This window comes from Protopterus annectens, chromosome 9.part0, assembly GCF_019279795.1.
Source record: "Protopterus annectens isolate FY-2018-M chromosome 9.part0, PAN1.0, whole genome shotgun sequence".
Classification (NCBI taxonomy): Eukaryota; Metazoa; Chordata; order Ceratodontiformes; family Protopteridae; genus Protopterus; species Protopterus annectens.
The window spans coordinates 1,024,746,013-1,024,759,372 of record NC_056743.1 but is presented as its reverse complement, the minus strand read 5'-3'; the positions used below and the strand labels follow the sequence as shown (position 1 = coordinate 1,024,759,372).

Sequence of the window (13,360 nt, the reverse complement as noted above, 5' to 3'; positions counted from 1 at the left end):
CACCAGGACAGGGTGTCACTAAGAACCAATCCTACTTTTATGCCAAAGGTGGTATCTAGGGTATCCTTGAACCAAGCTATTCACTTGCCTACGTTCTTCCGTAATCCACGAATAGAGGGGAAAAACTTTTGCACACCCTGGATATACACAGACAACTACGCTACTACTTGGACAGAACAAAAACTAGCAGAAAAACTGACCAACTTTTTGTAGCATATGCAGCTGGGGTGCAAGGAAGAGCAATTTCCAAACAGACAATTTCAAAATGGATAGGAAATTGCATTCACTTTTGCTACTCCTTTCATGGAAAGACAGTTCCTGAAATTATCAGGCCTCACTCCACAAGGGCCACGGCCACCACTACAGCCTTCCTACGGGGGGTGGCAACCAAGGACATTTTAGAAGCTGCTACTTGGAGCTCCGTGCATACATTTGCCAAGCATTACAATCTACCTTTATACTCTAGATCCAGAGCAGGGTTTGCAACTGCAGTCCTGCAGGGGATCTTAACTACACCATCCTTTTCTTAGTACCTCCTCCCCCAGATTGGCTATGGTATTCTACCCGTATGTTATGACTGCAGATGCATCCTTGAAGGACATAGTACAGTTTTGTACCTACCATAAATGTAGATGTCCGATAGGTATGCATCTGCAGTCAGGATTACCCTCCCTCCTTCCCCTCTGTGGTATTCCTAGGGTGCTTACCCCTCTTTTAGCTAGCTGGGGGAATCTATTATGGTGTATTTGTTTGTTTATACATGTATATAATTTGCAAATGTTTGGAACTGTTCAGCATTTATCCAAATTTAGCCTTCCTAGAGGGCACCTGGCATCTGGGGCAAGAAAAACTGAGGAAAATGACGTCGGCTGATGCTTTTATAGCCCAGACGCTCTGACGTCGGGGAAAGTGTGACATCAGCCGAGGCCAGACCCAGACTTTGGAATCCGGCCGACCGAAGGGCTGCCTGAGGCAGGACAACCATATGTTATGACTGCAGATGCATACCTATCGGACATCTACATTTATGGTAGGTACAAAACTGTACTTTTTGTCAAAACGGACATTTGCCTACTAGAAGACTCTGAGCAGTTGTCATCCTTTCTGGCTTTACAGAGTAATCTGTTAGACTTCACATACTTTTTTTTGTAATGTATTACTAGCTGGAGTAATCCAGAAAATAAATTTGAATTTAGTGATTCACTGTTCCCCATTTCCTGTATGTAGTCACCTGGTATGTGGACAGGATGAAAACAACTGTTACCTAGTTTCAGACAGGAACTTGGGTGCCAGAATGTTGGCTGTGGTGGTGGCAGCTACTGAAGCTTGGCTGTCTATTGCTGGGAGGGAATTGAAGCAGGGTAGATCAGTCCCCCTGTGGTTGGGGAACAGCAGTCCATTACTGCATTACTTCATATCCGTTGTACTCTGCAGAGGAGATGTGGGCAGGACTTATGAAAGTATGTAATTCCACATGGCAGCACTGTAACTGTATACCTTGTGCCTATGGTAGTGGCGAGACAAATTAAATTGGGGGTTGCTTATGAGGGATTTAAAGCTCTGTTTCATTCTGACATCTGTTCTCTGAATGGATACATCCAAAGAGCAATTCTCAGTGGAAAACCCCACTCTGTAATTACAGTTTGTTTGACTGGTGAGGAATGTAGAAGTAGGAGTTTATAGGTTTAAAGACCAATACTAGGCTAGTTAACCCTGTGGATCATTAAGCCTAGTCCGTTTCCCTTTCAAAGCTGAGAATCAAACCCTGTCTCTTGTGACTGCAAGGTAAACGACCATTATCAACCAGAATGTAATGTTTGACTTTGCATGATTGAGTGGGTTCAAAGGGTAGTAAGATTTCTAAATGTGTTTTGCGCCCTTCCTTCTAGTGACTTTCTGTAAAGATATGACTTTGTTGAATTTTGGTACGGCGGTAGCGTTGTTACCTCACAGCAAGAGGTTCTCCCGTTCGATTCTCGGCGTGACTTGGGAGTGCCTTCTGTGTGGAGTCTTCATTTCCTCCCTGCGGTTGGGTAGCGTTCGAAAGACATGCGTGCGTAAATGGACGTTCCTTCGTTGAAGGTTGGGCGTCGAGCTGGCACCTCAGCGTTTTGTAAAAATCTACTGCCAATCATTAGCGGGCCGGAGTTCCGCTGTGGCGACCCCTTACCAGGAAAAAGCCGAAAAGACAACAACTAAACTGGTTTTCAGTGAAAATGCATTTGTACATGTTCTAAAAAGATCCCTTAACATTCCCCTTTTTCCACTCTGAGCCAGAAGGATGTACATTCATTAGTTAAAGTACATTTTGTATTTTTTCATAAGTTGAAGTATTCTGCTTTTGTTTTGAGTAATACAAACACATTTGTGGTTGAATTGTAAAGAACATTCCTTGTCTATGTTTTAGTAGTCCTGCAGTCATCCTAACAGAAAAAAAAAGAACTGCAACTCATGTAGATCAGTTTAATTTGTGTGCTGTATAGTACATAAAATGGAACTTGAACAACTAAGTATTCCCATTAAGGAAAAAGCATCATCAAGTTTTTTTTTTCTTTTCTCTGCGTGTTTGGTATGAAAACTGCTTTTAGATTTGCAGTCCCAATAACTGAATGTTTCTGCTGAGTACCCACAAAATTGTCTGCAGTTTCAGCACTTGGCTTTTGGATGTGGTCCCAACGTAGTCTTCTGATTTGCTTTGTAGTCTTTGGTCTGCTTCTTTGAGACAAGTGTCACAGGAGTGAGTTATCACTGCAGTGCTTTTGCTATGGTAACCATTTTTCTGTTTTTGTTTTTTTTTCTGTGTAGTACAAAAAAGAAGAAGATGGCAGATAAGATTCTACCTCAGAGGGTAAGAATAATAAAAATTGCATTTGTGCAATGTAAAAATGCACATGCTTTAACATAAATGCTTGAGATATGCATGCTTTACAGAGATGGGGTGTTTTTTTTCTGCTTTAAAAAGGTTAGCGGGTTATAAACAGTGTTAAATATGGCAGAACTAGGACCAGCCTGAGTGACTGCATGCATGGGCTTGAGCTTGTTTATCCCCCTTTGCTTTTATATGACCTTTGTTGTTTTCCTTCCAAATGTATTTGTTTTAATTTTAATGGACAAATAAGTTGACTGAAACAAAGGCCACTTTTAAGCATGTCCCAAGTCCAAAAACTGAAAGTCTTCAGTAAAGCAGTAGAAAAATAAGTTCTAAAAACCAGAGTCTGAAGCAGTTGATTCGTAGTCATCAAACAGTGAGTACTATTTGATTTAGTAATTAGTGGTTTAACCACCGCTGAGTTCACAAGGTGCCTTGGAAGATGCTCCATGAAGGAATGACTAAAGGAAGCAGAGTATACAGCCAAGTAAGGAAGTTGCCACTTTCACAAACAGGTCACCAGATTGTATACTGGAAGAAGAAAATACAGAGTAGTTGAGATGCCTCTGTTGCAGCTGTATGCTTTGTCTGCAAGGGTATGTTTATCTTAAATATAAATGGGTGCTCGTATCTCATGTTAATCATTCCGCTGGTGGTAACCTTTCATGTTGTATAGTTTGTGTCTTGCTCAAGACTCAACCTGCTAGTTTCGAGAAGTTCTGGTTCTCTCCCATCCTTCCTCTCTGACTGCTGATTGGTCAGCCCTGAGGAGGAAAAATCAGCAGTAAAACTGGAAAATCTTCAGTACTTAATGCCTCGTAAAGAAGCAGCTCAGAGGCATCACAAAAGCAGAGGCCAGCAAATAAGTCTCTCTTGGGGACCCCTCCCACATAGGACATGCTATATTTTATGTAGTTTTGGCGGTTCCAGCTCTTTAAGAAACCTAGTATTTCTATAATATCATACGTTTCTTATCAGGGACCACTATTTTTAGCTGTTGCTGAATTGGGGGCTTATTTTATGAGAAAATGTGCTGCTTATATAAGCTGTAGTATATTTAGATTTTTGAGAAGTGTTGCATTTGGGGCAGGGAATCTTACAGGTGAAGTTGTTCTTGGTTTATGCTGTCAGTTTACTCAACATTTAATTTGTCAGACTCATTGATTTCTACAGAAGCTTTTGATGGGGAGTTGTGTGCTGCTTATGCAGTGCAATTATTTGGGGATATTTAATTTGTGTGAACGTTTGTGTTCTGTTTGTGTAAACTGACAATTTCCTTCCGATTTGACTCATTCCAGAAGTTTTATCCGCATTTGAAGCATCCTCTTCTGTCGCATGGATTTTTACCCTGTTCTGTTGGTCTTTCTTCTGTTGTCCTAGAAAGAAAAAAATGCCATAGTCCTTGCAGACTCCACAGGCTCAGTCTTTGCCTCAGTCAATAGTGAGTGACTCTGCTGTGGATGGCATTTGTTTCTCAGACCACTCACTCACCTCTCTGGCTTCCTGCGGTGTAGTCCTTTCAGCCACCATAAACAGGGATTCGACCATGTTTTCCTCGGCTGTTCTAGTGTACAGTATGGTCATGGGAGAACCATCTTTTATGTGGTGTGGAGGCTCACTAGGGAATGCTGCTGAATGTGCCCAGGGGAGGAGATGAGCTGATGGGGCAGATAATTTCTCCAGGTCGGTCAATTAAAATACCTGTGAAGAAAACAAATGTTAAATATTTTTCAAATGATGCATCTATAACATTTCTATAACATTTTTTTACCTTGGTCAAAGAATGGTTAAGACAGTTAATCCTGATACAGAGAATACAGTACCTGTAAGTAAGGTCCGTCAAAATATTCCTGAAGAAGACATATCAGAGGGTTTTGACAGAGAGACAGGGTTTCTTCTCATACAGATTCTCAAGCCTAAAACTCTGATGCTGAGGAAAACTGGCTCTCATAGCCTTCCCTGGAGGAAATTTCTTTTTCTCAGATTGCCAGGATGAATGAGGTATTTTTATGAAAACAAATGTATGTTCCCTCTGAACCAAAGAGATTTTTTGTTACAAAGGATTTGCTTCTTTCTGTGCCTGTTGCTCCTTTTCATAGTCTAACTTTGGAAGACGTTTATAATGCTGCTAGTAACAACATTTGCTCACAACCTTCAGTCCCCCCAAAAACATATAGGCTTTACAAAGTTGCTCATACTAAAAATCACTTGTTTTCTCACAGTGGGTTGGATTCTGAAGCTATATCAACATCTGCGCCAGCAGGGGGGAATAGGCTCCTGGTGACATCAAACCCTTCCCCAGTGGGCAAGGAAGGAAAGTGTAGTATTCTTAACTATCGTCATTTTGAGAGACCAAGCTACCACTTTCTCCTGAAGGTAGTGCCTACCCACATCTAATGTTTCCAGCATTTCCCAAATGTCTAAACGTATTATGGAGTGCGTGTATTATTGTGCAGATACTCTGGCAAATGCTTCTGCTTATGCTACTCTTTTGAATAGGTATGCCTGGATATGAAATCAAAAATTGTCTGAGGCAAAGTCTGAAATTTTGAATTCCATATTAGACAAGGAGGTTTTATTTGGTCCTTCTGTTACTAAGTTCCTCTAACAATTTAATGAGATGGAAATTTAATTCAGGCCATTTCTAAGATTTTTTATGACCCCACCATTACCTATTTTTCCCAGATCCTCTCTCACACCTAAGAAAAATAAAAACAAGCTGTCCCTGCCCAGGCAAACAGAGAAACCAAAAGAGATGACAGGAGGGGAAACAAAGAAACGAGGATCCTTTCCAAAGAAAAGGGAATAGTCTACTACAGAATGACTGTCAGCATTTCCCTTCTTCCCCCCTCCCCTCCCGCCCTATTATTGCAAAACCTTTCCCAACAACTGGGTCTGTACATTCCCATTTGGCAACAGATTGTGACACGTGGGTGTTAAAGATGGTTCATGAGGTATGTAGTTGGCTTTGGATATAAAAACCTCCCCACAGTCCTAGAACCAGTGCCATTAAGCCATAGGGGTAAGGGCCTCTGTTCCAGAATGTTTTTGGTTCCAGAGAGTCATCTTGAGGGGACAGTTCTACATCTTTCCTTCCTAAATCTGTATGTGGAAATCCCAAAATTAAAGATGTTGACCCTTTATCATTTATCTCTCATTCCCCATGGAAGCTTTTTGGTAGTATCTTATAGGTTCATAGTTTTATAGGTGTGTACTAGGCTAATGGCCCTGGAGCCTTTACAAGCCTAGTTCATAGGATTACCCTGGCATTGTGCCACCCGAACTTAGTTCCTAGTGCCTCTGTCGAATAGAGCCACTGGAGTGACCCCCAGGGTGAATTTTCTATTTCTTATCCACTCATCAAGATTTCTCTTGAAGAGGGCCAGTGAGGTGCTTTGCTCGATATGTAATGGAAGTCTGTTCCATAGCATGGGCAGTCTCTGGGTTATGAACCTGTCCCTCCAGCATGATGTTCTTCGTGCTTCACTGTTGCAGTCATCATATTTGGGGTTATCTCTGCAGGTAGCCCTCGGCCGACCTGAATACCAGAGTCTTGGATTCCTGCTTCGGATGCTCTCTCTTCTATGACGTCAGGTCATCAGGGGTAGAAAGCATGCAGCCGATGCCATTACATCAGTCTTTCTTGCCGTGCAGTGCCTGGAGCAGAAGCAGTTTACAAGTGCCAGTCAGCTGACTCCTGAAATTTTCGTTTTCGAGTTTCAGAACCGAAGTCTTCAAAAAAAGATAAGTACACCGTTGGGGATATTTTTTCTTGCTCCAACCGATGGCAGTAAAAGTTAACAATTGTCTTACCTATGGAAAGCAAATACCTCATAAAGATTTTCATTCGTACTGCATGCTCTGCTTAGGCCCAGACCACGACGTCCCTCGCTGTTGGTTTTGTGCCTTGTTCAATCCCCGAACTATTCGTCGTCGGGCTATCTTTGTAGCAAATTATTTTGGTACTCTGTACTCTGAAATGGCTTAGTTAAGCCATCTGACCACCGATCTTCCGAAAAAAGTAAAGATAGAGACAGAGACGGACCGCATAGGTCCAGAACTGCCGCCGACCCTTCCGTAAAGCTAGCAGTCAGTCCGCCGGTACTCAGGCGCTTTCGCAGCCCCTGATACCCACTACTTCAGATTTGCAAGCCTCTACTGAGACCCATTCGGAGTCCGGTATGCCGCGAGATGCTTCTTTGACACTGGAACCTGCAGATGTCTCTACCTTGGGTGGGTCTGGAGCTGCTGTGCGGGCATCGGCTTCTGAGGGTATATTCAGACCTACAGGCTTGCATTTTAAACCGACACCATCTTCTTCATCCAGGCTTAAAACTCGCACCACACCTAGAAAATCAACGTCCAAACCGCATGCTCAGGCCCATATGCCTAAAAAACAAATGCTTAGAATGACTTGAAGACCTTCCTACCTTAATTAGGGGAAGCCAGCCTTCCCCCTCTGAGACCTAGAACTGATTTTTCTTCTGGTTCTTCTAATCCAGAATCTGATATTTCTGTTCCTTCTGATTACCAGGATTTGCCCTTCTCTACCTATGAGGATTCTGATGCAGAAGATTCCATTCCCTCTGCCTCCCCTCCAGAAGATCTTTCTTTTGGTGAAACCTTGCACACTCTTGGGGAGCATTTCCGCTGGGAAAGCCAGGATTACTCTGACTCCAAAAAGAGGCTTAGGGAATTCTTACTCCTTCCTCAACACAGACCTTTAGCTATCCCTCCTGTTCTGGACATTGTAGATAATGCTTTCTTGGAATCTAGCCACTCGTACCCTCTCTGCAGACTAGCCATGGCTCTGTGGAACACAGCCTTGAGCTACTAAGTGCACCTACAAGCTCAATTACTGCCAGGCAAGCTAAATTCACTGGCAGACTACTTAAGCAGAAATCTCACGGACCACACGAATGGAAACAGGAACCAAAAATATTCAACCTCTTGAACAAATGTAGGACTGCAGAGGTAGACCTGTATGCCTCCCCTTAGAACTACCAGTTGGACAAATTCTGCACAAGGACTCCCCACAGTCAAGCTTGGAAAGTGGATGCCCTGTCCTTTAACTGGGAAGGCCTCTCTGTTTATTCCTTTCCCCCTCTCCTGTCGAAGGTTCTGCTAAAGATCCAACAGGACAAGCCAAGGGCAATACTGATTGCACCAGACTGGCCACACCAGCACTGGTATCCCCTCTTGTGCAGTATGACACTGCTGGAACCAGGGCACCTGCCGCAGACCCCTTCCTTGCTGTCCCAGCAGACGGGCTAGATTCTGCACCCTCTGCTTCAAACCATGAACCTTGCAGCCTGGCTAATTCCTTTAGCTCTCCAATAGCATCTGTCAGTAAGCAGGTGCTAGATGTCATTCTGGAGGCAAGGAGGCCTAGTACTAGAAAATCCTATGCTGAAAAGTTGAAGAGATACTGTTCCTGGAGCCAGACACTGGGGATGGGCACATTGGTGCCCAACTTACTTCATATTCTTCAGTACTTAACAGAGGCTCCACAAGGGCCTGTGCTTCTTGTAAATTAAAATTCATGCCTCTGCTATTTCAGCTCGTTATAATACTGAGCCACCCCCCTTCTCTCACCCTCTACTAAAACAATTCCTTAGAGGGGCCAAAAATTTAAGACCCCCCCCAGGAGAGCCCCTACTCCAGCCTGGGACCTTAACTTTGTATTGGAAAAGCTCACTCTCCCTCCCTTTGAGCCAGCTGCAACAGCAGAGTTGAAATTCCTTTCTTGGAAAACAGCATTCCTTCTAGCCATCACTTCAGCAAGAAGAGTGTCTGAATTACAGGCCCTCATGGCAGTGGAGCCCTTCATTATCTTCCATGCAGACAGTGTTTCCCTCAGGACCAATCCTTCCTTTATGCCCAAGGTGGTGTCTAGTGTGGCCCTAAATCAGTCCATTCACTTGCCTACTTTCTTCCCTAAGCCGCAAAACAAAGGACAACGAATACTGCACTCCCTGGACGTGCACAGACAACTTAGATTTTATTTGGACAGGACTAAGCCTCTCAGAAAATCTGAACAGCTGTTAGTTGGCTTTGCTGCAGGGGCAGAGGGAAAGGCCATTTCAAAGCAAACCATTTCCAAATGGATAGCCCATTGCATTCATTTCTGCTACAAGCACCATGGAAAACCTACCCCACAAGGGGATAAGATCACATTCCACCAGGGCTGGATCTATTGCTGTGTGGAGCTCTGTACATACCTTCGCCAAACATTGCCACATGCCTCTTTTTTTCTAAATCCAGAGCTGGTTTTGCCACTGCAGTCTTTCAGGGCTTAATAGCTGGCCCTAATGCTCTCTTAACTTCCTCCTTAGTTTTGGGAATCAACCCAAATGTGAGGACTGCAACAGTGAAACACGAATAACATAGTACAGTTGTGTACACTTACCATAAATGTAGATGTTCTAGTGTATTCACTGTTGCAGTCCTGGTTACCCTCCCTCCAGCCCCCTGACTTCTCTTGGCTCTACCTTTCCTTCTTGTTTGGTATATTTAAGTTTTCTGGTGTATTTGGTTTTTGATGGAGGTGTACCATAACGTATAATTGCTTCCCATTGTGGGAGCACCTGACATCCGGGGCAAGAAAAATTGATGTAATGGCGTCGGCTACATGTTTTATACCCCTGACTACCTGATGTCATGGAATAAGGGACAGCATCCGACGCAGGAATCCCAAGATTCTGGTATTCAGGCTGGCTGAGGGCTACTTACATGCAGATAAACCCAAATGTGATGACTGCAACAGTGAATACACTCTAACATCTACATTTATGGTAAGTGTACACAACTGTACTTTCTGTTGATTGTGGTAGAGGTTGGAGTGCATGGTGTGGAGGGATTGGGATACAGAGCTGGGTCAGACATGGCTTTGTAAGTCAAGCAGACATCGCCTCTAAGTAGGCGATATGAGACGGGGAATAGTTGGAGTTTTTTGATTCTGTCCATATAGGACAAGTGGTTAAGGCCTAGGATCCTCTTTCTGAGGTACTTATGAAGCCTCTCCAGTTGTCGCAGGTGTCTAGTGAGGTACATGCCAAATGGGGCATTGTACTCAATGGCCTAATGAGGGAAGAGTAGAGGGAGACAATGATCTCTTCCTTCCTGGATGCAAAACCCTTAGTAATGAGATGTGCCACATAGAAGGACTTTCTGACCACAGTGGCAATGTGGTGGCCAAAAGAGAGGTTGCTGTCAACCTGTGTTCCCAGATCTCTGATAGAGCCTTCTGTGTTCAGTGCACTACCATCGATGTGATAATTCAAGGGAACTGGGTTTTTCCCAAGGGGGATGATGATACATTTTTTGGGATTGAGCTTAGGCCATGGTTCTGACACCAGTCACTGGTCTCAGTGAGTCCTTTCTGTAAGATCTCAACATCACTTTGGGAGTTAATAATAGCTCCCAACTTGCAATTGTCTGCAAACTTTGTCAGCCAGAGCCCCTTTGTTGGCCTGGACTTCAGAGAAGTAGATGTTAAACAGGAGAGGACCCAAGACCGAACCCTGTGGGACTCCACTTGTGACTGGTCAGCAGTCTGACTTGGAGCCACTTTCACACTGTGGGTTCTGTGAGCCAGGTTGCAACCCACCTAGTGATGTAAGGGTTGATGCCCAGCTTAGTGAGTTTTTCTATGATTCCTGATTGGGGAATGGTATCAAAGGCCTTGGCCAGTTCAAGGTAGGCTGTATGAGTCACCTTGCTTTCATCCACAGCCCTGGTGACTCAGTCAAAGAAGTGGACCAAGTTGAACAGGCATGATCTACCCTTCACAAAACTAAACTGTGTAGGATACAGAGTTTAGAGATTCCCTATATCCGTATTTATTAGGTCCATTGATGATGCTTTCCATAGCCTTGCATGTCAGACTCATCAGGCTATTAGGGCGGTAGTTCCCAGGGTTCTGTAGTTGCTCCTCCTTTGTGGAGAGGGATGACTGTAGCAGTGTGCCATTCGGTAGGGATAAAGCCTCAGGTTTGATTGAACAGGCACACAGGCGAGGTGCCAGTTCACTCTGTAGTTTGTCGAACACAGCCAGGGATATTGTCCGGTCCAATAGAAACTGCATTCTTGCCCTTGGACAGTGCTGTTTTAACCTGTGCAGCAGTAATAGTGGGTGCCTGGTAATATACTGGTATTGTGATTGGTCCTGGGGGGGGGGGGGTGCGGTAAAGTTGGCACTGAGTCTGTCGGCCAGTATATTGGCAATATCTGTTTGCTCGGTGTAGGGAGGTACCATTGTGCAGTAGTTCAGAGCAAATCTGGGTATTGCTGTGGAGATTCTTTACATAACTATAAAAGGCTTTGTGGTTGTCTTTGCTCTCTGATGCAATTTTGTTTTCATAGCTAGCTTTAGTGGATTTGATGAGGGAGCTCAACCTTTTGTTGAGGCTGGTAAGGGAGTTTTTTCCAGTCTTGGGACTTCACCTGATTCTGCATCAGTTTTCTCCTCCTGTTGTAGAGTTTGTTTATGGTAGGGGGGACCACCAGATTGGCTTCCTTTTTTTTTTTTTTTGAGGAGAGCGTCTTTGTTCTTTTGGGTATGGCGAGTTCCATGCATTTGTGTACGTGTTTGTACAGGGCATTGGTGTATGATTCGGCGGTCATGCAGCTATTCTCCATTTGCATGGATACTGTGAAGTTAGCCACCTCGGCTTTTAGGAGCCCAAAGTTAGCTTTGGAGAAGTTTTTCATGGTGGTTACGTTCGTGGGGAGGGATGTGGATTTTCAAGGTGATTAATTTGTGGTCGGATCTAACCAGGGAGGAGTTGACTATTGGTGTAGAGCAACAGTCACCCATTTTAATAATGACCAGGTCAAGGATGTTGCTACCTCTAGTGGGGTTAACGAGCTGGTCCAGGGCATTGGAATTGATTAAATTCCAGGAAGTGTTGGGCAGGTGTATTGGTACCTGAGTAGTTTTCCCAGTTAATGGAGGGGTAGTCACCCAGTATGAGATTGTTAGATTGGACCCCAATATTCTCCAGGTTGCATAGGAACGTGGAGTGAGAGTCTTAGCACATGGTTGGGGACCTATAGCAGGCTACGACCTGAATCGCTGTCTTACCCAATGTTAGCTGCACCTGAAGTATCTCAGATGTGTTATGTTGGGCTACCAGTCTGGAGGTGTGCGCATCCTTTATGAATATGGAAACACCACTGCCGTTTGGGCTACCAGTCTGGAGGTGTGTGCATCCTTTATGAATATGGAAACACCACTGCCTTTGGAGCTTTGGTCCAAGTTCTGGGGCCGAAAGGTGTGGAATGAGTTGTAGCCTGGTAGTGCAGGGGTGCTTTCTCTGCCTTGAACCAGGTCTCTGTTACAGTGCAAATGTCGATGTTCTCCATTTTAAGGAGTGCTTCGAGCGAGTGCATTTTGAGATTTAGACTTCTAGCATTGAGCAGCATGACCCTCAGATTGCATTTGTTTGTAGCTGTTACGGTGGTAATTTGGTCTTTGGACCACTTTCCCATTTTCTACATGGAGTCGAGCGGTCATGCCAGCTGTCCTCTCCCTGCATTCACTGCAGCTCTCCTACTTTCCTTGACACTCATGGCTGCCTGTTGCAGGTCTTCTCACACAATCAGTCCATGACTTTGCTGGGCGCAGTTATTTCCTTTTGTGTCTGTTCTTCCAAATCATCTTCACCAGTTAGTCTCTTGCTTTGCTGCACATGCCTAAACAGGGTCACTGTTAGCATTTTGGGGGCTGCCAGCAAATATCAAGTTGGGGGGGCACCCTGGACTCTTCCAGTCTCAGGATCACCCTGTCACTGCCACTTCTATCTATCCTTTTTTCTCATGCTGCATACTTTTAGGAATAATACATATAGACTGACCTGTAGCTACATTGCTCTTACTTTATAACAAGCCTATGTACCACATTGTAATGGTGCATTTCACAAAGGGAGATTCACAGTTGCTGACATTTATATGTAAGAATGATACATTACAACAACTCTGTGTGCAGGGCTGGACTTAGGTGAAATGGAGCCCTAGGCACTGCCTACTGTTTCAACACTCCCTCCAAAACGCGTGCACACAGACGCACGCACACACACACACATTCTCCACTGCTCCCCTCGGTTTCTTCCCATCTTGGTAACCCCACACCAGGCCCATTACTTTTTTTCATCTATTTCTCACATTTTACAATTCTCTTTAGTTGTTTTAAGAAGTCTTAACTTGATGTATGCTCTGAAGTGCTTATTATTTTATTTTTTATTTTTACACAGCCTTTTTATCCAATGATAGCTTGAACAGAAATTATGATTAAGGAAAGAAATTCAGTGTTGCTGTTCAGCTTTATTTTTCCTTACGTCCTTTCAAAAGACCTTTCCTGATCAAGACAGCACAGTAATAACCATTTAGAAATAACTCAATTAAGCTGGTGCCCCCAGAAGCTATAGGGGTTATTGATGCTCTATAAATGGATTCTAGAGCATTTTCCAACCTTTTAACTCAACAATGGCC

The 13,360-nt window shown here is 44.0% G+C and overlaps 1 protein-coding gene across 1 annotated transcript in view; it reads left to right on the top strand.

The window, feature by feature from the left end:
* SMARCD1 (SWI/SNF related, matrix associated, actin dependent regulator of chromatin, subfamily d, member 1) overlaps positions 1–13,360 on the top strand; it is a 1,197,111-nt gene that overhangs the window by 434,131 nt on the left and 749,620 nt on the right. The window contains exon 3 of the mRNA XM_044083818.1: positions 2,806–2,848. Within this exon, the coding sequence (XP_043939753.1) occupies positions 2,806–2,848 (43 nt within the window). The remainder of the gene's footprint in view (positions 1–2,805; positions 2,849–13,360) is intronic.